General features: G+C 38.9%; 1 protein-coding gene across 4 annotated transcripts in view; it reads right to left on the bottom strand.

The window, feature by feature from the left end:
• LOC150098311 (stomatin-2-like) overlaps positions 1 to 24832 on the bottom strand; it is a 255342-nt gene that overhangs the window by 153942 nt on the left and 76568 nt on the right. The window contains exon 1 of one of the 4 annotated variants that reach the window (XM_090405440.1): positions 12843 to 13005. The exons of 2 other annotated variants lie outside the window; for them this stretch is intronic. In XM_090405440.1, coding sequence (XP_090261566.1) covers positions 12843 to 12981 — 139 coding nt within the window. In that variant the 5' untranslated portion in view covers positions 12982 to 13005. Of the gene's footprint in view, positions 1 to 3772; positions 3940 to 12842; positions 13006 to 24832 lie in introns of those variants that run through there. One more of the 4 variants, XM_090405442.1, reaches the window with a different exon arrangement.

Genomic DNA, 24832 nt, shown 5'->3' with positions numbered 1-24832 from the left:
ACGTGAAATTATTTAAGTTAAGGGATATTACTTAAATGTTACTTAAAATATTACTTAAAATTTTATTACTAATTTTATTAAAATTTTTATAAAATAAATATTACTTAAAACAATATGGGATGTAATATCCCTTTACTTAAATAATTATCTAAATCTCTCACTGTCTACATTCCTCTTAAAAACTCCTAGTTTCTTTTCAGATGCCTTTATGTCATCAAACATAACATCAGGAGTCTTACCAGAGCTGTAGTTTAAGGTTTAAGGTCATTTAAATGTTCGCAAAAATCTGCAAAAAAACATCACTTTACAAACCCACACGATGTCACACATTTCTTCATAAGACATTTTTTTTTTATTAGTCAAAAAGAGATTTATCTCATCCAGGCATTCAACAAATCGTTTCAGATCAACACCTCGACTAAGCCAATGAACATTGTTGTACATTATTAGTCTTTTGTCCACCGAATCCACCTTATTCAATAGATTCTGAAATTGTCTTTTATTCAAAGCACGTGCAGAAATGTAATTAACAACCTCGGTTTACTATTTGCATCACTTCTTGAAGTTTCTTTAGGCCAGCTTTTGCACATAAAGTCTCCTCATGTAGGATGCAATGAAAATCTATCAGAACATGTTGGATATGTATTTATTTATTTAATTATTTTTAAGGTGAGCCCTGGGTTGCGTGCCGGAAAAAAGTCGTTGGCGTGCCACGTTTGGCACGCGTGCCAAGCGTTCCCCACCCCTCTCCTAGAGCATCACAACACGCTTTGAAAATATTCCAAATAATTAACGAGGAAGAGATGGAAGTGCGAGATAGGGGTTTGGAACCCGAAGCATTTTCCGGGGAAGAGCATGAACATCGGCATAACCCAGACGGCGACGGTACCGGTAACTATGGCAACTGTGCGTGTCAAAACAGACTTCCTCCAGACGATAATCCAAGCATCGATAATTGGTCTCCACGGAAACGGATGAAGATAAAGGCGAACGGTTTAGACCGAAAGGTGGAGGGCGGAGTGCAAGACAGCGCAAGCAATCCGTCAAGGCACAAAATCAAGATTCATTGTAAGAGTAACTGTAAGCGTTTCGTTATTGCCCTCGAGCTTCCTGGACACCCGTTGAGTCACGGCTTCGGATTACGAGAGACCTGCCCAAGTCATAAAGGAAGTGATGCGCATGAGATGAAAGGATGAAGAGTGAAAAAAAAAAACTTCCATTCTACGAGCTTCTTGTTTAATCTACAAGAACCCTCTCAGCGATTACGATCTTCGATTGGTTTATTTTAGAGCTCATTACCAGAGAAAATCCTCAATTGTAAGCAAATATTCGTATAAATTTTAGACTCTGGCACACTTCACTGTTCAGATAAACCAATTAAAATATAAGTATTTTGACAAGAGTTTCCGCCTTGGCATTGCGGGGCCGTTTGAGGTTCCCTGATACTCTTAAGAGAACCAACAAATTTCTTAGTTAATTATTAATTTCTACATCCTTCCACCAGAAGAACAATGTCTCCATCAATGGCGGCAATGGGATTAACTCTCGTTTACTTGAAAAAATATTCTTAGCTTTAGGTTTCAGTGTTTTGAGAAGAAAACCGGAGTACCCCGAGAAAAGGTTGCTCTAGAATCACACCGCCTACAAACAGTGCCCTACATACGGTACTGTCGTGTTACGGGTCAGGAGATCTCGTGTGTGAGGTTGATATTTATATTTTCAGGTAAACGTTTGAAGTCTATAATGAAGAAAGTGTTAAATCTAATACTAATAAAATAATGCTAATTAGCAATTAGTTTCCCAATGTATTTTAAACATACATGAATATTTAATATTTAAATTTAAGTCGTATAATTATAAAATAAACAGCTATAAAAAAAAGGTGCATTTCATAAAATGACGTTGTGAATTTTTCCGAATATAAACACCAATCCAGGTCACAAGAGATAGCGGGTTGCTTTTTACACAACCAGAAAGATGTGAGGAGTCATCGTGATCTCATAGCTCTTATCTGTTTATCAAATACCGTCAGCCAGGTTTTTCTATTAAGGGATGGGGTGCTATTCTGGGTTCACTCGCGGTTTGAAATTGCCACCGAGAATTACGTACAACACCTGTAAATTCGCTTCCTGTTTGCAACACAATTCCGAGTCGACCTAAAAAGAGGACGGGGGGGGGATGCTCGTCACTGAAAGCAGTCGCGGGACATTTCAGCAATGGAAAATATCAGCATATTTGGAATAACATCTTGGAAAATTTAGAGCAGGGGTTGTCTGTTGCTTTATGACTTAGTAGAGCCCTCAGTTATTTGAGAAGAAATTAAACAAATCTCAAATCTTGATTGCTCCTACACTTCTTAAAACCGATAAAGAATCCATAAATTTAAGCGAATTGCTCATGTTATATTAAGTAGATTATTTTAACTTGGAAAATGACTCGTCGCTCAGTGCGAGACTACTGCGGTGCTTATTGGAGGCCTGAAGTGGCCTCAAAAGTTACAATTTTGGTCTCTAGGACGATTTTTGGATTATGTAACCCTTAGTCCATCCATGTTGCTATAAATGTATGATCGTCGTCCGAGCAATTCAGGTGTAGGCTTTTCATGTCCTGTTCCTGCCCTGCAGATAAAGTTGATCTTTCCACCTTGATCTTGGACGTCCGCGGTCTCCTCTTCCTGTAGGTTTATATTTACAGTATATGCTAATTTGGGAATCAATCCCATTGTTATTCATCCTTTCTATGTGGTGTAGCCAATTTTGCTGATATTCTTCTATTTCTTGAACGATGTTTTTTGTATCTAATCGTTCTCTTATTTCTGTTTTTCTTTTTTTATCTAACCTAGTGAGTCCCAGGAGAGGTCTTAGAAACTTCATCTGTGCTGCTTCTAGTCTTTGTTTGTTTCTTTGTTTTAGAATCCAAGTTTCACTTCCAAATTTGCGAGATGGTTTAGAGGTCACGTTATGTAATCTTAATTGAGTTTCTAAATGTATGATAAACCTACAATATTGCCACGGTAAGAATTTGTATTGTCTGAGTAGGTGGGAAAAAAAAAAAACATTTTAATGTAACGAAGAGACAAAGAAGTGTGAAAGAGCTATTCATAGTTTCGTGATGGTGGCTTTTTTATCTCCAGGAATAAAATATCAACAAAAAATGACCTTTAAACTCATGTCATTAGAAATGTGTATACATGTTATCTGTCTCGCCCTCTGTCATTTGAAGACTACATTTTGGGTGCAATTATGTCAAGGTTTAAATCTGAAAGAAGTGTTTTAACAGCAGCTAAACGACCCAAGGAAACCCATTAATAAAGGCAACTTATTAGAAAACACTTGCAACTGTGAGCAGGAAATGGTTCGCTAATTGACACACGGCGCATGAGCAGATAACAAGGGAGTGCTCGATATTTGCCCAGCTGCCAGCATGGTGGAGCTTCGAGAGGAATGCGAGCCAAGTAATGACAACGCTTCAGGCAACACATGATCACGTGGTTGAACCAACGACAGATGCCAGGATCGCGCTGAAAAATTAGACCACCGAATATTTGCACGACAAAGACGAACACTGTCACGCGCACTTAAACGACACGCAAACCGTGAATGGTCGACAGCGAAGACACTCAACCGACCTCTGCCTGTGCCAAAAAGACAAGCCTGGTCTGATCTGGTGCCATCTTTCGACCGAATGATCGCTCCAGGGCTTCGGTCCAATTGGGCAGTCTCGACGTAGATTAGATTAGAAACAGAGGACTTGTGGAGACCAAATCACTTACCTCCCACATCGTATCCGGTCATCCTCGACCCCGTATCCTTCTGCACGTTCATTTGTTCTTGTACTCGCATCCAATTTCCGTTCCTTGACATAACCACCTTACTCGATCCACTCGCGTATCCACAATGGAAAATCGGTCGCACACGCCTCACCCACGTAACAACTCCCCGTCTCTCTCTCGAGCATAAATAACCACGTGTTATCAACCTGTAAGCTGCGCACAAAACTGTGACGTCACGATCTGCGCCGCTCTTTAAACTCTGGGCGTGCAATCTACAAACAGCTACGAGAGATAAAAAAACTGGGGAGGAAAAGATTGCGATAAAAACAGGCTGTTGAGTTATCACGTGTGAGTCGAATCAGTTACGAAAAATTGCTTCAACGTGGAGAAATAAAAATAAAATGTATTTTACAGATAACAATAAAACCCCATTTCCATAAGGTAGAATTGAATTCAGAACGTAGTTTGAAATGAAATAGAAGTGAATTTAAGCTCTCGTTGCATTATTAAATTAGGTTTAAAATGGACTACAGTGAATGGGCTTCTTTGGGACAACATGTCAGCGTTTTTCCATTGCGCTCTTCATCGCTGAAACACCAGGCTTTCCTTACAGTAACGATGAGTCAACCTGAAAAAGAGGCAGCAGCAGGTTGGCACAAACTTCCCTCTCCATGTCCGCAGAGTAATCATGTGATGCATTCTTACGCGTAAAATTGCCGTCAGATAAAAAGGATATGATGTAAATCTACGGCCAGAATTGTTACGCAGTTAAACTGATGGTGGTTGGTGAATCATAATTACGACATGGGTTTAATTATGGGGAAACTTAGTATGTTATTGCTATTTCTTAGTAATGGATGGAATCGCCAGAAGCTACAAAGCAGAAATTTCAGAAATATCAAATTGAAAAGACGGTTTCAGAAAAACAGATGCATTCGATGCTTTGAGCATGACACCAGCTTCGCCAAGTGAACGAGGATTTTCACAAATGAATTTGATCGTCAATCCAACCAGACTTCGTTCGTGGCAAAAACAATTTCTTCGCTACTATTTGTCAAATTGTAATTTTACTGTTGACCTGCTTCGATCCAGAAAATATTTCGATTCGTGGCTGCTTAGGAAACGTCATTTACAATAGACATAACAGTAATTAAAGGAGGCAGCATATCGTGCTAGATGAGAACTTAATAAAATTTTAGTTTTTTTTTTTTAATTAAAATTATTATATATATTTTACTTCTTTTTCTATACAATAAATGCATGCTTAATAAATTATGTGTTGTATACTTAATTTGTTGTTCTTATTCGAAAAACATCACGCCATGAAGTAGCAATTAAATCAATATCAGTATTTTTTTTACTTTTCATATAATTTTTTTCAGTTTTTTCTGCCAGCAAAGAACGAGTAGCGGCACCTATTGTTGAACAAAATAAAAAAACACAGCGGCAACTAAATAGCTAATTCAGTTTGGGGTAAAAAACTGATAAACAGCCAAACGATACATTTGTTGCACACTTCAACGAATGCCGCACCAGATCCGGAATTGTGGGAGGTCCTTCCCTTTATGTGAGTATTCAAAGGATTCTCTGAAACAACGCTTGGAAATATTCCAATGCATTCCTCTACTGTGGATTGTTCGTTCAGAAGTTTACTTTAAGTAACGGTCTTATAACACAGTGGCTCCACCTGTCGCATAAAGCATTATCGCGTAACTGTAACAATACAGGAGATGATTCTTCACAGAATTTAACTACCAGAAATAACAAGAGAGAAATCATACTATGCACTGTTGCAATTGTGCATAAAAAAAAAAGAATTATAAAAAACTACATGATGCAGTTATTTTCATAGACATGCCGAAAACTGCAAATTGACCACATGACAGATCTTAACGAAATTTACGGGGATGCAAATGAGCATTATCGCGAAAACAAGCAATCTAATTTACATAGTCATATACACAAACAGCAGTAAGATAGGCTGAGAAATGAATTTAGAAAAAAAAAATGAATCAAAAACATCTGCACAAGTGAGAGTCACCTATGCATTATTAACACTCCTATAGAACAAGTTGACTCCTACAATTATTTAGGAAAAACATAAAAATGAATAACGATTTAGCTGAAGAACTAGCAAAAAGAAAGAAAGCTGCATGACTATCATTCAACAGACTAAAAGTCCGCACAGTTAGCCTAGTGGTTGTGCGCTTCGCAACCCTATGCCTGGGGAAGGAGTGTCCTAGGTTCGATTCCCGTCGACAACGTGAGGAGCTGAAGGATCTTCCTCGGCCATAGCAGAGTTAGCCGGTCTTGGTCGTGGACAGCAGGGTATTTCCTCCAGTTTATCTGGGGGTTTTCATCTGCAAGCAAGCAAACACACACGGATACAGTCAGGAATACTTAAGACAATCCCTCCAGCGATAGGTCTGAATTGTCAGCTATGCCGGTCCCGAGTCCGGATAAAAATAGAGGGGGATTGAGGTGGTGTACCTCCCCGTAAAAGGGCTCACGGCCGTTGAATCGCCATACGAAATGAATGAATGAACAGACTAAAAGAAACATTTACTGATCCGAATCTTGACATCTCTGCGAAGGCAAAACTATTTAATAGTGACAATCTTTCATCACTCACATATGGATCAGAAACATGGAACACGACAAGAAAAGAAGAAGAGACTCTCGGAATAACTCAGCGTGCAATAGAACGCAGGATTTGTAGCATCAGCTAAATGGAACATGTTAGAAACACGGAACTAAGAAAGAGATCGAGCATAAAAGATGTGGTAACTGCAGTATAAGAAAGCAAGATGAGATGGGCAGGTCGCATAGCCAGACTCAGGGATAACAGATGGACATATAGAATACTCAACTGGCAACCAAGAATAAAGAGAAAAGCAGGAAGACCACCTACAAGATGGGAAGATCCACTAGTGAAATCTATGGGTATAACATGGAAGAGAGAGGCTCAAGATCGAGATCGTCGGAGGCATCTTTGTGACCTGCACTCATGGAGGAATCCCGAGTGAAACGCAGGTCCATCAAGGTAATGTTTGTTCAATCATAAATGAAATGAAATCAAATTTCATTTAACCTGGGGAGGGATAATCACTTCTACCAAACGCGATCCTCAGCTGGCAGATGGGGGAACCTTCGAATAGAGATTAAGAAGCCGCGAATCAATGGGTATTTCACCATTCTGTGGAAAGAGACTCCTCAACTCCCAAACTGAAGAAGGTAGAGTAGATTCAGATAGATACTCTTAGCGTAATCTGTAGGGATATGGAAAGGTACAGAATTGACATCTGCAATTCCCAGATTCTGATTAATGCAATTCCTCTCATCTGATTAATGAGTCAATTGAACTGTAGTGGTTTTTAGCTTACAGAGATAGAACTCCTCTCGCTCTCTCTCTCTCTCAGGTCTATGGAAATTTACCAATTGCTTTGGACTGCCTGCCAAGGAGAGTTTTTTTCCAATCTAGGGAATTATCAATGACAAGTAGGAATGAGCATGACAGCTGGGAGAACTTAAAGCTCATAGTGAAAGACTGCTAGAATTTGCCCATGAAAACATTAATCTGTTATCGGTATTAGTAAGATTAGATTAATTATTACTGATACTCACAACGTATCAAGTGCACAGTGTGGCACCGACCATTAGCTTGTAAGAGCCAAAATAAGAATGAGACTCCGAACCCTTTCAAGGTATTACAATGACTCCCAGAGGATTCGCGGAAGAAATTTAAATCAGGGTCGGATGCTCTTTTGAAGATTGAGGAGAAGAACACCAGTGAAATGCGGTGGGAAGATACTGCGAAGAATCCCATCTCTTTAGATCAGATCAAGAGAATGAGGTCGGAAAAACAAGTGGCACACAGACTGCAGAATACAAGAGAATACATATAGAAGTCAGAAAGCACATCCGACTGGACGAGGATAAATGTAATTCTAAGATATGTGATGAGAAAAAGTTCTAGACGAGGAAGCACGTTTACAAAAGGATGCTTGAGTTAGTTTTGACCTTAAACACAAGTTTAATATCCGAAATTGGATGAAGGACGAATCGAGCAGTATTAACAGAAGAAGGAGATCAAAAACAAATGGAAAGAGAAGTGTGGGAAACTGTACAGCTGGCAAGTGAGGAAAATTTGGATGAAGCCCCTCACTAGGGGTCTCATTCCCAAGTATAAAAAAAACATTTTGCTGCACTTTTTTGGGGGGAGGGGTTATGGTTGAGTTTCTTAGGATAATTTAAATTCCTTTATGGAAACGTTTAGTCCTTTTTGAAAATGTTGAATTCTTCTACGAATCGACTGAATTAAAGAGATTAATTGTTTTCTATAACTACGTAATTCCAGTGTGACCAATTTGAAGATAGAGAAAATGAAAGAAAGAAAGAACTGCTAAGGATCAAGAGGATTATTGTAACGCTCTCTTGATCAGCTCAGTCTTGAAAGGTGGCAGATTTAAATGAAGGTACTCGAGTAAACCTCTTAAATTGAAAGAAAAAAATCAGAAGAGGAGGAAAAGGTTGAAATCAATGAAAGAAGTGAACGTGGATAAAAATTAATACGAAAAAAAGGGAAACTTCTAATATGCTAAATGCAGATTTTATTAAAGAAAAAAAAAGTAAGGCCTAAATCGAAGAAACAGTTGGTTGGGTGTGTCAGTTGCAGACAGACGTCCTCAGTTACAGCGTCAAAATGGTAAGAGAAAAAACAAGAGGATAAAAAGGAATGTCCAAGAATCTGCTGCAGTTGTGGAAAGTAGAGTGGGGTCAATTAAAAGTTAATTTTGTATAGCCAGTCATTAGTGACATGCATCCAGCAGGGATAAAAACGACCCCATAATGACATCGATTTCTAAGGTGTTCTCGCGTTATCCGAGTTCAATTGTTATCTAAGACAACTCAGTAACACCCACAGTGCGCAAAACTGCGACGCTGCTAATGTGATCTCTGAGCCTCTCCCTCCCTAGGTGTCTGTGTAGCCTGTGCAAATGACATTTGCTTCCGCAGTAGCAGACTGTTGGGAAAAAATAAAGGCCGTTATGAAGTTTGAATCTAGTCGCAGCTAATACCACAGAACTATTTTTAGGTTTGTTTTTTTTTCTCGCCCTGCAAAGGAAAATGTTTTTTTTTTTTTCTGAGTTATTGATCCCTGGTAAAGGAAAATGTTTTTTATTCCATAAATCCAGCTTTTTGCCCCGAAAATCAATAAAATCGACCGTAGAACTTATACTATGTAAGATAATGTAGTCTTAGAGACAACGAGATGGCATCAGTTGTCTCTTTCTCCCTCCTGTCATCTATGAAATCAATGATAGCCTTGGGCTAGTTATCAGTGACGGTTAATGGTGGAAATTGCTACCCACCAGTCTTCGAAAATTCAGTTAGGGCTTACTCCGTCTACTCTGGTTAAATAAAAGTTATTAGAGGATATATATTAATTTATTAGCCTTCTCTCCATACACCCAAGTACGGGAAATAAAGAGAGAATCGTGAACAAACAACGTTTTTCCGTCTACGTAGATGCAAAACGGCAAATAAAAAAGAAAAAAAAATCTGAATATTTAGTTCAAAGGAGAAAGCGGCGAAATTGATCGTCACATAAACTGAACACAACAGAGATGAGATGAAGCTGAAATGATATGCTTTCAATACTATATTATGTAGAACGATGAAATCAGGTCACAACACGCATATAATCTTATGACGTCAGCTGTAAACGGAGATAGTGGGAAAAGAATCACCACACAATTCAGCAAACTGTTTGAATGACTCAATTTTCAGAGTGAATCCAATAAGAAGCACTTCAAGTGGACCTGAGCTTTTATAACCCTCTACCCTTGAGCATATCGCGTGTTTTGCACTCGTCTGTGTGTCAGATGACGCCAAATCTCCCGTAGGAAGGTGTCTGGCGTGTGTAAATTGCGTGTGTATTCTCTGGCTAATTTGAATGCATCGTATAATGGAAAAACTCGAAAGGCGTTGTGGAAATTCGTTCCACCCCCTTATGAGATTCGCTAACAGACCATGTTGACAAACCTTTGTAAATCCGAGTACGACGAGAATGGAACCTAGGGACTTTCTAACTCAAGATCTTCTTTGCTACGAAGATAAGGAATCTATTTTTATTTTTGCCATGCACAAGGTCATAATGAAATTATTCGACTCTGGTGACCACAGCTTTGCAGAATAAGTGCAATCTTTACGACCAAGTCAGTCGGATGACTTGGCTGTTAGCCCCATTCAAGAGGATTCTTCTATAATTCTTCAAGAACATGTCCTACCCAATTCTAACTACTGCACTTGAGACTTTTGGATAAAGGTTGGACAGTGGATTCCCTATAATGTTGTTGTTTTTGTCACATTCTCACAAACTTTAAGCGCATTTATTGAACTGGCTCCGTACAGGACATTAGAAGCGGATTCATAAGAGTAGGCGATCGTGGGAGTCCGCTTTTCGCAGCAGAGAGCTGGTCTTCATCGCGAAGAGGCTTTGTTGATAATTTGGGCTCAAAGTATCCCTGGCAAATTTATTTTTGTTTCAGTAACGAGTCTTTCATTACAGGCGAAATCTACTGCCAGAACATTATTTTCCATTCCATTCGGATGATGTGTGACAATTTACTCTTCCTGACATCATCGTGATGATGCGGGGCACTTTGTCTCCATCTCTACTGCTTGCAATAATAATGAGGTCGGACAAAATGAATAAATCTATCGGATGACTTGTTATAAAGGGGGCGCAATCTCTTTATTACAAGTAATCATCGCTTTGAGTATGAAGTATTTCAAAGAGTGCAGTAACTATATGATTAATCACATTTGTCATCATTGTCATAGTTTATATAGTCCGACCACAGAAGCGAGAGCTCTCGTTGGCAGACTGCCAAGAAGAGCCAATTCATATTGAAGGGGAGAAAGAAATAAGGCGATGTACGAATTGGTCACCAACACCCGAAATCACGTGTTTTATACGTAAAATTTTCCAACTGTTATACAAGCAAAATAGTTACCACTTTAAAAACTACAAATTTAAAAATCATAAAAGAGAAGTTAATTTTCCGACGTGTGAAAATAAACACTCATCCCACAATACAGATTGATTACCCTGATATCGGAATGGATTCTCCTTCTTTTGACATGCGCAGGAGTCGAAGGATCTCGTATTTGTGGGCGTACTATAAATGTATTAATGGTTGTGCTGATTTTCCAGCGGCAGTAACGTGGCGTGTTTAGTTAGAATAGTACTTGTTACTTAGTTGGAAGCTTATATCTTCTGGTATGAATGTTTCGTTTTCCTGCTTGTATATTAACTCGAATAGTTGTTCGATTTCACTGCAACACTTAATTTGAACGACATTCCCAGTTAAATGGAAGAATAACGCAATAAGTAATGCTATACTGAGGCAAACGATGAACACTTGGCACCGATTATGTTATTTGGACATAACTTTTAACAGGGTGTCGTTTCAGTCTGTAGAACGGGAAGTGCCCACATTATGTAAAATACTTATTTATAAATGTGTCAACAGCAAAGTATTTCTATAATATTCAGAGCATCAAATGGTTTTCATAAAGTACTTAAGAAATTAATTTAATGGGGGGAAGCATAGCTTAAGTTATCACTGAGATATGCAATTGCACATAGCATCGAGTTTTAGGATTTGTTTTTGCCATCTGGCGACAACTATACAGGCGAACCCATCTAAACTATAAGCATTCTTAAGAATGTTACCTCGTATTGAGAAGGAAATGAAAGAGGTCAGCTGGAGCAGCACAAAGATCGCAATGACTCAGTTAATATGCAATAATCTCTCTGCAATTTTCTAAGAATAGTCACAAGCAGTGGCTTATCTTGTTTTTAATGATAAGAAATGAGATATGTTTAGCAAATATCACTAAATGATAAGCTGTCAGCCATTCCAAGGCACGCGCCCACCTTGTTTACGTCGAGTACAATTGTGATCGTATAACTATTTACTAGCTATTTATAATTAAATCCTTGGGATGTTATCAAGTGGCTTGCGAAAATTTATGAATGGGTGGAGGGGAAAAAAGTAAGGTCTAATAAATCATTACGTCTTAGTAAATTCATCCAGTGTGCTGTACGACTAAATACGAAGCTGCACAAGCGAAATGTCAGCGGATCGAGCAACCTCTCAAGAATCGGGAAATATAAGGAAAGAACAACTCCCGATAAAAAACAATAAATAAATAAACAAATAAAAATAAATAATGGCTCTCTCAATTCATAATCTCGCTCCTGCTGATGGCAGATTGAGTTGTTCAAGAGATTCTAAAACGAATAAAGAAAGAAAGCATGAAAATAGTTTGAGAGGAATTCGGCTTAGAAAAAATAAATAAATAAATAAATAAAAAAAGTCTTGTTCTTCAGAATTCGAGGCTTTTTCAAACTCGATTATGTTCATTCTTCGGTATTGAGAAGACAAATTTTTCTCATTCCAAGAAATCGTGGTGTCCCAAAACAGACGGCACGAATTGCACGGTGTGTATTTGAGTTAAACAAGACAGTGACTTAAGCTGCCTACTAATCTAAATTTAAAAAAAAAATGAACATTAATCAACAAATATAGACACATATTCACCTATCATCAATCGATGATAATGACTTTCAATAAATTCATTTTGATCTGGGAAGAGGGGGGAGTAGAGTTTTGCTTTCTAGAGTTTCACGTCGTTAGAGGTGTCCAAATAATAATAATAATAATAATAATAATTGTTTACAATGAGTAGAAGATTCTTGAAAACATAATCTGATAATCACCGCATATCATTTTATGATTGATCTTTAAACACATTTCGTGCCTGCTTGAGACAAGCAAACCATTCTTATTGTCACAGTGGGTGCTATCTCCGTATCGTGTGAGCAGCCCCTTAACATTGACGTGCATTTCGGATTCCGGCCATTCTCATTTCACAAAAGGCAAGAAGATCGGGGGAGGGGGGGGGGTAATTTTTATATTAGACAGTCGTGAACATGCGCCGAAATGCCAAGCGCAGGGGGATCAAGGATGTACAAGGGGGAAACACTATTTGTACTCACCACCCGCATACGACTCCCAAGGAGGCGAAAACTGCTGCTGCTGCATCGAGAAGCGAGAGGACTCGAGCGGAGAAGCGGGCTCTGCGGCACTCACAGCGTACGTATCCATCTTACGGTGAAAGAGATGAAACTTGTCCATCCGCTGCCAAGAGCTCGCGTAGCTCATGGTCCGGAAGTCGGATAAATTTAAACACTGGCGAAGTTTTCCCTCTTTGGAGTCCGCCGCCCGAAGCATCCCCTAGCTGTCTATTTCATCCCGATGCGGTGCTCCGCATGCGGACACTTGACACCGCATGGTGGAACCGTGCCAAATGCAGCATCCCTGCTTTCCGGAACAAAACGATCCTCCGTTCGTTCCTTTTTGTGCTGTCTGCGAGTGTTCACCTTTAACCCCCTTCGCAAGCGCTCGTGGAAATTTCCATCCGATAACGGTCGAATATATTCTGCCCCGCCCCCCCTCCCACGCCTTCTCCCTTTCCCTTTTTTTCTCAATAACCCTCCCAAGAATCATCAAGGGCATCTTAGCCAACCTCGAAACTTTAACTTATGAAAATGTGGGTTTTTCCTAAATTAGCATCGACGCACGTCTGCTCCAGATGATCTGCAGCAAAACTGAAGCTTGAGGAAGATGATCTTTTTCCCTGCAGGAGCGCAGCATCTGCTCCTAGAACTCTAAAACCATTTTGCTCCTTAGGGATAATTCATAAATAAAACCTGATTTAACCAGATATGTTACGAAAATAATATCTCTTCCCATTTTATTCGTGAAAATTAATGCAAAAGCACAGATTTAGGGGTGAGGGGTGAATGTGTGATTTTTCTCAGCTAGTCTGAAACCTTAATAAAGATCATGCCCACCCACCCCCTCCCCATGACGTGAGGAATCTTTATTTCTGGTCGCTTTCTCTTAAGGGCAAGTTAGCCGGTCTCACACGGAAGTAGAAGGTTTTTGGTCCCTCAGAACAGGCAAACCAACCCCGTGAACACATCATCAGACACACACACATCTACAGACATAAGACACTTCCGGAATAAAGATTATCCAACCTATTTCTTAGGAGAAATAGTCTCGAATGCCTACACAGTGAAGTGTGGACCTACGCGAGAGCGTAAAATGATCATCACTGGGGAATTAGAATGTCATAAAGTCTAATTTTATTGGTGTCAACACCGTTTTTTTTTGTTGTTGTTCTTTTTTTGTTGTTGCTCGTCATATATTTCGTAGCTCTTTAATGAAAATATTAAATTCACTTCTTATTTCCTTTCCGGTTGTCTTTAAAAAATCCACTCCTTACTACATAAAGAGGTCTTCAGAGCTCTTTTACATTCTTCCTTTTTACCCACGTGCGCACCAACCAGCTGCTTACAAATTAAAAATTAAAAAAAAGGCTACTTACATCTTTCTTTAAAAAAAAAAAAGTTACATTTTAGGAGCTTTCAGATATCTCTGCAGTGAGTGCTTTTCTCTCTCTCTATCCTTTCCTGACCAAACTGATTGCAGCTTCCTCAGCCTGCAAAAACTCAGACAACGCCACACATTCCATTCTCCTGGACAGAATTTATACTAAACAGTTGATAAAAAGACACCAGCATTTTTAATTGACCGTGCCTTTTATACCTTGCTATACTCCGGGGTATATCACCAATACGCAGACTTCAAAAGAAATGGGGATGATGTCCCTTAAATTTGCAGCACATTGTACCTGCGAGTAAACAACTAAAATATTTTAGATTCTTCTTCCGTTATTTAAAGGAGGTAACAGAAATAAAATAAGAAATTGGGGACCAGTATTTATATTATTTACAGTCCCAAAGGTTTTGAAATTAATAAATAAAAAATATTAAAAAAAACCGATTAAATAGCTATATAAATTCTATATCCTTTTACTTGCCTAATTATTATGGATTTAGATCAACACGGAAAAACTCTATTGGAGTTCCACAAAACAAATTATGCGGGATAAATAAAGGAGTGTGCACAGCAGCCGTTTTTCTTGATATGCCTAAAGCATTGTGCATTCCACTGTGTGTATCGTGACTCACTACTTCTGAAAATGCGTAGATACTGCATTACAAGAATTACCAATGACTGGTTCAGATCCTATTTGAATAATAGAAAACAATATACCAGTTATAGAACCTTTAATAGCACAACAAATATAATAAAATACGGAGCACCACAGAGTTCGGTGCTATGATCAATTCTATTTTTAATATTTGTTAATGATCTGTGTGAGTACAGACTTTTTGCCAAATTGATATCGTTCGCTGATGATACGGCATTAGTATACACCGAAAAGGATCTAGAAAATCGGATTAACCATGATGTGTTGAAATTAAATAAGAGGTTTAGCAATAATGGACTTAAAATCAATACCGATAAAACGAGGTATATGTACTTCACGTTAAGAGATAAGCTAGACCACGACATAACCATAAAATGGCACGAAACGAAATGTAGTGGTATCCACAACTGTAACTTAGTCAAAAAAACAAAATCAGTCAAGTATTTGGGCCTCCACATCGATAGCAATCTGAAATGGAACTCCCACATCACATTTTTAACAAATAAGTTGAGGTTCGTAATTAACAGAATATATTATGTTAAAAAAATTTAAATGAACATTCTTAAGATGTTTATGCTATTCTTGGCTACATTCCTCTCTGCAATATGGTATCACCTGTTGGATGAGATTACTACAGCAATCTGCTTCCATTAATACGAATACAAAACAGAATAATTAGAGCTATAGCCATTACTGACCACACATTCAACCAGCGATCTTTTTTGCCATTCATAATATTTTGCCATTGCAGAAACTCTATCTCTATGGTTGTATATTATATGTAAGAAAGAACGCTATAAGTTTCAGTATATAATTTACGCTATAGTTTACACTGTGGCCGGAACTTGCCGGTAGTATCCAAGGCAAACAAAGAAATTTTTCATAAATCCTTTGAATACCTAGAAACAAGCAGCTACAATAAACTCCCAAATGAAATAAAATCAATAACCTCAGAATATGCTTTCAGAAAAAAGATTGAGAGACTACCTCATGGGACTAAATAATATTGACTTTTATTTTTAACGTATATTATAAGCGATCACTGCAACTTATATATCATGTCTAATTATCTGTAATATATTATTGTTATTATTATATAACACCTCCAGGGAGTTCAAAGACTCATCGAGGGAGGACACCTGCTCCAGCTCTCCGTCTCCACCACTCCACTAGCCGCAACTACCTTCATCACCTACACCAGCGCCATCTACCGCCGACCACTACTATTTTCACAGACAATCACAAACATCCATGCCCACGGCTGGACTCGAACCCGCAGCCTCTTGGCTGGAGAGCGGATACGCTACCATTTCGTCGGCCAATCAGGCGGGAATAAACAAATCTTGTGCTTGTCAGGGATCGAACTTGGGACTTTCCGCGTGTTGGTCGGATGTAATAACCACTACACCACAATCACACAATCAATCAAGTATTTGGACCTCCATATCTACAGCAATCTGAAATGGAACTCCCACATCACATTTTTAACAAATAAGTTGAGGTTCGTAATTAAAAGAATATATTATGGCAGGCGTAGACTTCTGTGGCTAAAGAATATATTTGAGGCGTAGACTTCGGTGATTACACCACATTTTTTATTATTCAGTTATACAATATACTGAAATAATAGTTCCCGACAAGTTTCGTAAATAGTAGGATTTACATCTTCAGGGGGTAAATAGTATAACTTAAAGTTTAAACAAGAGAATTAATAAATGCAAATCATAACCGTCTGGCTGTTCATAAACTCAAATAACAGAATGCAGATATATAACGTTATTGACGTTGAACAATACTGGACGATGTCACGTGTTCTTGTTCTCGTTCATACAGTCCGAGCTCAGATTCAGGTAGATTTTTTATTAGAGCTGACCACACTTGATGGAGAATTAAACCTTGATTTTTATTGCATTGTGTTGGTTTTTTTAGCATATTAGCAGCTTCTTTAAATTTTCTTATGTAACTGTTGTTTTCTATGTGTGACATCGTCGTTTTTTGCCAGAGTTCACCGTGTCCAGTGGAAGTGGAATGGAAAGCAAGACCCGTTTTTTGTTCTCTTTTGTATTGTACGTCTTTTTGGTGTTCAGCCATGCGTATTTCTCCAGATCTTCCTGTCTGTCCTACGTAGCAAATCCCGCAAGAGCAATGGATTTTGTAGACTCCTGGTTTTTTAAGAGGATGATGATGTGGTTTTGGTGGATGTAGGAATCTTGAGATTTTTTCCATAGGAAGGAAGGCTACTTTTACGTTGTGTTTGTTCATTAATTTGGCTAGCTTATCAGTAACATTTTTGATACAAGGAAGCGAGATTGCGTTTTTGTGCGTGCGTGCATGCGTGCGTGCGTGCGTGCGTGCTTGCGGGGGGTGGACTTTGGTTTGCTTTAGTCCTCTACGAAGAAGTTATATTGTATAACTGAATAATAAAAAATGTGGTGTAATCACCGAAATATGTCTTTTAGAATATATTCTGCTTAAAAATCTTTAAATGCAGCATTCTTAAGTTGTTTATACTATTCTTGGGTAAAGTCCTCACTGCAATATGGTATCACCTGTTGGGTGGAGATTATGACAATCTGCTTTATTTGAGGGGGATACAAAATAGAATAATTAGAGCTACAGCCAAATATATTATGACCAAATATACACCGAGTTATGTGAGCCCTCAAATACAGTCTTTTGATTTTGTAGTGAATGTATCACCTAAATTTAATTTTCTAATAACCAATATGGCTACTACGGCTCTTGGTTACACAAACTGTATAGTTCTTATATTTTCTTTTCCTGTTTATTATAATGTTTTTTTTCCTTAATACATCAGTCTACATTACTGTTCAAGTGGAGATATTATATTTCGAGTGGTTATAATATACATAGTTTTTTTAATATATTAGCACTCGTATTGCTGAAAACAAGCATCACTATTGTAATATATCATCATCTGTACAACTTCTTCAGTCTTCATAAATCTCAATTCCAATTTCACTGTTGTCTGTTAATTTAGATATCAGAAAAGTATTCTTTCCTAGTCGGCGAAAATGTCAATAAGACTTCCAGCGAATAACTGCGTATTGTTGCATTGGGTAACACCCCTGTCACGCTTTCTGACATATGTTTGACTGACCTTCAGAGCAGTATCTGCGATTTCTGTTCTCCTCTGCTAATCCTAAGAGGGTCATCATAGGAGAACAGCAAAAATCGAAGATCCTGCAACGAAAGGTATCCTTCAAGGACCAAACACATTCCAGTCCAGAACCCCAACGGAAAGGGAAGCAGTGCAGATGTTCGACCGGTTGATCACCAGATGACACACAAAACCAAACCTGACTGTAAACGCATCAGGAAAATTCCTGACCACCTGGTAGGAAGAAATCTTCAGCTTTTTTGGTAACTCGGACCTTCTTCTCGCCTCCGTTTCCTTTCTAATTCAACACGAATCTCATCTCACGTTCTTCGCCACTAAAATGGTCGACAATGGAGAAACTTCCGTTTCTCCATTGTCGACCATTGATTTTAAACCTCTTTTTCTTGAGCTATTGCTGTTTTCGCTCTTCTGATCAAAACACCTAAGGGCTAACAAATAACTGAAAATTTTCTTACTGGGATGGGAAACTCCATTTGCTCATTCCACTCGTAAAACCCTAGGTTATAATCTGAATATTCGTTTTCTAATGTTTCGAGGCAGTTCTAGAAAAAATCGCAAGCGGTTCAAAGCTAAAACCTCAGCTTCACATCTAGCCTCCACTACAGTAGGCGACAGCTGCAAAACGACTACCAGAAAATCCAAATCAGACTTTGAAAGGACCCACTGCATAAAACTTTCTTGCTGCTCAAATGGCAGTTCAGTCTTCTAGTTCCTAGTGGGAAAGCTAATGGGAACAACTTCTGCCAATCCATGGTTTTGCCTCTTTCTCATCCAGAATGTCCTATAAAAACATCACCTAAACACAAGATTTGATATCACTCTGCTCTTCCAACTTCTGCATAGAGGACTAAAGCAAACCAAAGTCCAACCCCCCCCGCAAGCACGCACGCACGCACGCACGCACGCACACACACACACACACACACACACACACACACACACACACACACACACACACACACACACACACACACACACACACACACACACACACACACACACACACACACACACACACACACACACACACACACACACACACACACTTTACTTTAGATATGGGTTTAAATCTAGTCTTAAACGCAAAGAACGTTATAGAGGCTTTTCAACTGAATATGACTTAGCCGATCGCATAAAAGGTGACACGGTTTCCCTTCCAGAAACTCCAGGTTTCCTGTCCCACAAAATAGACAAAGTGTTCAGAAGAATGCACATAATCAACAGATGTTCGTCCCATATCGTTAGTCGCTTCGATAGTAATTCCAACTAAAATAAACAGGATTTACCAAGTATGATTCATTCCATGCTATTCCTCAAAAAAAGATATGAGAGGAATCTCTGAATACTTTTGATATTAACAAGTCTTCTAGTCTTAATATTATTCCCCAATTGTTTTAAATTTCTACTTCAACATTAGCAGCCATCCTATATCGTCTTTACAATCCTCATGTTTATCCAACTTTCTGCTCAGCATGTAAGTCAATGCCCAAAACGGAGATAAAGTCAGCAATCAAGCCATCGCCATGGTCTCACTGCCCTCACTTTACTTGTCTCGAAAGTAGACAGCCATCATCAGTCAACTTCTTCACGACCTGGAAGTTTACCAATTAATCAATAATATCGATTCTAATATCGATTCTAAACCATACGCTGAACAACAGTGAAGCGCCCACGTGGAATTCATGCGGATCCACTTGACATTTTCAGAGCATTTGATTGAGTTTGGCACAAAGGCCTACTTAACAAACTGCCACTTTATGGTCTGCCGCTCGCTATTTGGACTGCCAATTTCCTCGAGTCGATATCTTCCTCTCTTATTTCTCTTTAAAAAATGTATTAACCTTCAGAGTTTTGTACTGTCAGTCATGCTCTTCTATACGTTACTGACCTTCTCTGACTAGCCTGAAATCCTATCCATAGTTTTCTGATGACAGTACACTCTATTCGTCAACTTCACGTGATAGATCTTAGTGTACAATCATTTAGGTGATTCGAAATCTTTCATAACCATTTCCTTAAATTGTGGATTCCTTGCCATGATTAAGTCAGGCAAAGATACCCATGTGAAGTTCGATACTACCAAAATGCAGTTCTTCCTTAGTTCAAGCAAAGAAGATCACACTTCACCTTCCTTCTGATCTGATCTTCCCTTTCAGTCGTTTCTGACTGTAGGTGACTTTGTAGGCATTGCCCACAAAGTATTTCTTGTGAGATTTTTACAGGGTAGTTCACCATTGCTTTCCTCAACCCCCCAATCTTTTTCCGGGCTCGGGACCGGCATATGGCTGGGACGTATTCATGACTGTAATCCATGCGTGTTCAAGGGGCCGGTTTGCTTGTTCTGGGGTACGAAAAAACCGAGTTTCTGGATGAAAAAAACCCCTACCTCCGTAAGGGACCGGCTAACTCACCTTTAGTCTTTTTCGATTAAAGGTTCCTCACGTCACTGATGGGAATTGAACCCAGGTCTTTCCGACCAAAGGACTTCGTCTATACTGACTGAGCTACGGAGGTTCCACCTTTCATAATATTCACATCTCTAGGCAAGATGAGATATCTCTTCTTGGGCTGACTTAAACCTGTGGTCTTTCCTTGCATCCACACACAGCATCCAAATAACCTCTGTATTCTCCAAAAAATCGGAAAGATAGAAGGCTATTTGGATGTGTGCAAACATTATATAAAGCTGAAATCTATAGAACATTGTTCTCACGTTGTGGATTGTAGATAATTATTTGAGGCACAGCGATGAAGATGTCTATAGAAAAGCCATAGAAGTCGCTTTTTATAGGGTGTGCCTCAAATAATCAGCTATCATCAATCCCCTCTTTTGTCTTAACCTGTAAAACGACGAGCAAATGCTGTTCAACATCCATTCGCAATTCACCTGAAATCTGCAAACCAATTTCTCTTCTTCCTCTTTTTTTTATATTCCACCCACCTTTATTTTTAGAACAGCCTCTTTTATGACATTTTCCCTAAGAATTGCAACGTTGAACTGTTCAGAAACATATCAATAGGTTCTTTGTTTCTTCTTAACTACTCACCCACACACAACATTGGCGTGCTCGAAGGTTTTGCAGACGTTGGTGTGTGACTGACATGAACAATTAACAAACAAACCTGCAAACTAAACAAGCCTGTTCTACTCGTCCTTTCTTATTCCATATGAATACATTCTCTGGAACAGTCTCCACACGGTTTTCAAGTGTTTCCCAATGGCATCATCCTTTACCTATTTTTTGTATAATGCCTGCCCACATATGATGCTAGAGATTCGGAAATCTCTCATATCCATCAGTCATTTATATAATCTATCTTAAGCCCTGGAAACCATTCAGTCCAGTGGTTTCTGGACTCAACTGCCATCTTATTGTCGGTCTTCGACCCTTTCTGCCCTTTGTGATTGGGTAACTGGATGACTAGTGCTCTTTGTGGGCGTTCACTACGTGTCAAGATCGAAGGCTTTCTTTGATTTCCTCACCAATGTCAGCATTACCCAGGGCTTCCTAGTACCATACTCGGCCTTCCTCCTGTACATAAATGACCTTCTGTCAACACCCTCCTTTTGTATCTACACTAGTTTTCTGCTAGCAGTATATTCCATTCCATTCACTTCACTTGACCAACTTTGTAATAATCAAGCACTCTACACCTCAAGTTCTTCGTTAATCGATGCCTTACGCATTGACATCTGTTGTCCTTCTTCATTGGCGTGAGAACTGTTTTGGTAGTTGCGACCAGAACACAAATCTCTCATTTCTTCAAGAAAGATCTCACTTCACTTCTCTGACTCCGAACACCGGGGAAGATTTCAGTCCTTTTCTTGGGTTGTTCTTCTTCAACTTCTAACCTTTATTAACACAATCATCTCACACGCAGACTCTAAATATTCTTGATGCTATTCAGAAAAGGACAATCCAGTTCACCGATCGTCCCTTCTCAAAAGTTTGCTTTAGAGTGTAGAGTTGCAAGAACATCCTCTTTTGAAATAATCTGGTTTCAAATCTCTTTTGAAGAAATTGGATTTTCTTTCTTTCTTTTATTTTCCTCAAATGAAGCTCAGTTCGTCAGTCTAGTATTGATGAGGCGAGGGGAGGGAGGGAGGGTTTCCCTCTCGGAAACTCCTTTCATCCTGCCAAACTGTCCGAAGAATTAACGGACATAACGTACTAGCTCCATAGCATTGGCTGCTTCGGCAATAACTTGAGTTAACCCACTCTAAGCCTTGTGCTTCCTTGTATTGGTATTTTCAATTGATATTTTCACCGGTATGCTCACTTTCTCTTAGGCTTTCAGCTGTTAGTGGATATCCATACACACTTCATCTTTAAATTTAACGAATCGACTTTACATCCGCTTCTTTCCTTTATCTACCTCAGTCATATACAACCCTGGAAGATAGAAGTTAAACACATCCCCTGCCTTTAGCTGAAGACAGCAGTTGAATAAGGAGATGCCACTTTCAACATTGCAGGAATGAAAGCAAAACTGAATGCGTTATCGGAGAGCATATTGAATATCGAATGCAAATATAGCAGAGCATTCCATCGCCATTAGGATAAAATTGCAAAAGTTTGTGTCTGCTATGAAGCAATACGGAAAAGTTACATGCGTAGCACGTTCCCTTTTCCGTAGTTCTTCATTTCCCATGTCTGAATGCACCTGATTAATCCTGAGGAAACGGAAGACATCCAGGGGGGCGTGCATTTCGCAAAACAGGCAGCGATGTTTAAATTTGTGGAAGAGATTACGTCATATTTCAAAACAGATCGTTTGTTCTTTGTTCCGCTTCCTGTTTCTCGGACTTCTCTGAACCGAAATTGTGTGCGGTTTTATGAATACGTCCTATAATATTCGGAGAATTTCACACACGGAAAGGCTGAATTCAATCAACATTTCCAAGTCGTCTAACAAGGGCGATGCCAGATGAATGGTGCTCTTCTTTCAAATGAAGATAATTGCCGAGTTACGCCCTCTCGACATCTTTCTGGAGGACACAAAGTGGGAGTTAAACACCAGCAGACTGTTTAAACACTACGCAATTCCTTCAGCTCTGAAGCATTAGCTTACCTTCGGCGAATTCAGAAGTATGAAATCCCAACTACGATATTTCGAGGACATACTGGTACCATGAGCAGGCATACGTAGATTAAAAAAAAAAAAAAATCTTTTTCTTCATTGCTTTTAGGTTATAGTCGGTGTTCTCTATGAGATTAAAAATTCTCGGAAAGAAAGCAAACGCTTGCAAAACACTTTCCGTCAGAGGACGCTGTACTCATTGCAGAAATCGTGTGTGTAGTGCACCTCAGAGTAACCTCAGAACCCTTTCCATCAATTGACCTTGACGACGCCTGACGGACGGAGAGAGCGCACGCATAGAGGAGACAGCGCTGCTAGCATGAAACTCTTTGTATTGGCAATCAGTTTCTCTACTTTTCGCACCCCTCGTGACATCTCGCGCCTACGTGCGCTTGGCGGTGCTTGTTAGAGATTTCTCGTCGATGTTGTTGTCAATAAACAAATGCCGATTAACCTAACTGCCAGTGTACCTTGCCGGGAAATCCATTTGAAAGGTGCGCGTGCATTCACAGTCGAGGGAAAAAAAAAAAAAAAATTAGAAGCTGACACCATCATCCACTTATGTTGCTATGAAGTATGCGATACATTTTTTCTTTTAGTTTTAAATTTTCGTCCAATAAGCCTGAAAGCAAATTAGTTCTGCTTACTGTGGATGATTTGGCACCACTCGGCGCTATTTATACTATCATCAAAGTTTGACCGAAAATACGCAATCGCTGAAGGAAATCCAAAACTGAATTGAATCGATGTTTCCATTAAAACATCGAATGGCTGAAAAGTAAAGCGTAGAACGAGAATATAATAACAATAATAAAGTTTAAGGACAACAAAAGAATCGCCGAAATATTTTGAACTATGACACCGTATCGTACTTAAACGGTGTTTTTTTTTTTTTTCTGGCTTTACCATGTGGTTATTTTGAGCAGGGTAAAGTCAATTAAGATGTTTTTGACACTATGTATTGCACAAGCAACTGTATATCTTAATATTTAATAAAGTAAAAAATCTCTCTTATAATAATCGTTTTTGTTTTTATCCCTGGTGTTGATTTTGCTATAAGACACATTACACTGCAACCCTAGAGGATCTGAGTCCGTTTTCATGCGGTATTAAACCCGATATCAAAAGTGGAGATGTCCATCTCGGCTTTTTAATTTATGAAGATTATGTTCATGCCCCTAACTAAACCCAGTGGGTCTGTAGGACTCTCTTTCTAAATTAAATGACTGTTGTAATAGATTTGGTATGAAGGTCAGCAAGACAAAGACAAGGAAAACAGACAGAAGCATTGAAAATATCAGCTGCATTGTGAATGGAGAACCTATACAACAAGTTAAAACATTTCGGCTACTTAGGCATAATTTTTTGTGAAGACGACAAATTGAATATGGAAATAGAAAACACAATAAATTTATTCTGCTGCATTTATTGTATACAGCTATTGTTTTGACTAATTTCTCTCTTATTCCATATAAATTTATATGGAATAAGAGAGAAATTAGTCACAATACTAAATTAGCTGTATACAAGAGAGTGTTCAAACTATTTTTAACTTATGAATCTCAGAATTGGGTCAGAAGTAAAACACTTGACCAAAGACTAGAGACCGCAGATATGAAAGTCCTGAGAAAGATTAGAGGTGTGAACAGATGCATCAATGGCAATATCATCCAGGAATGTGTTAGCAGACCTAATCTCAG

Source organism: Typopeltis vanoorti, chromosome 15 (genome assembly GCF_054136105.1).
Source record: "Typopeltis vanoorti isolate ZY-2024b chromosome 15, IOZ_Tvanoo_1.0, whole genome shotgun sequence".
Taxonomy (NCBI): domain Eukaryota; kingdom Metazoa; phylum Arthropoda; class Arachnida; order Uropygi; family Thelyphonidae; genus Typopeltis; species Typopeltis vanoorti.
The sequence above is the reverse complement of the archived record's forward strand: the minus strand, read 5'-3'. Positions and strand labels throughout refer to the sequence as shown.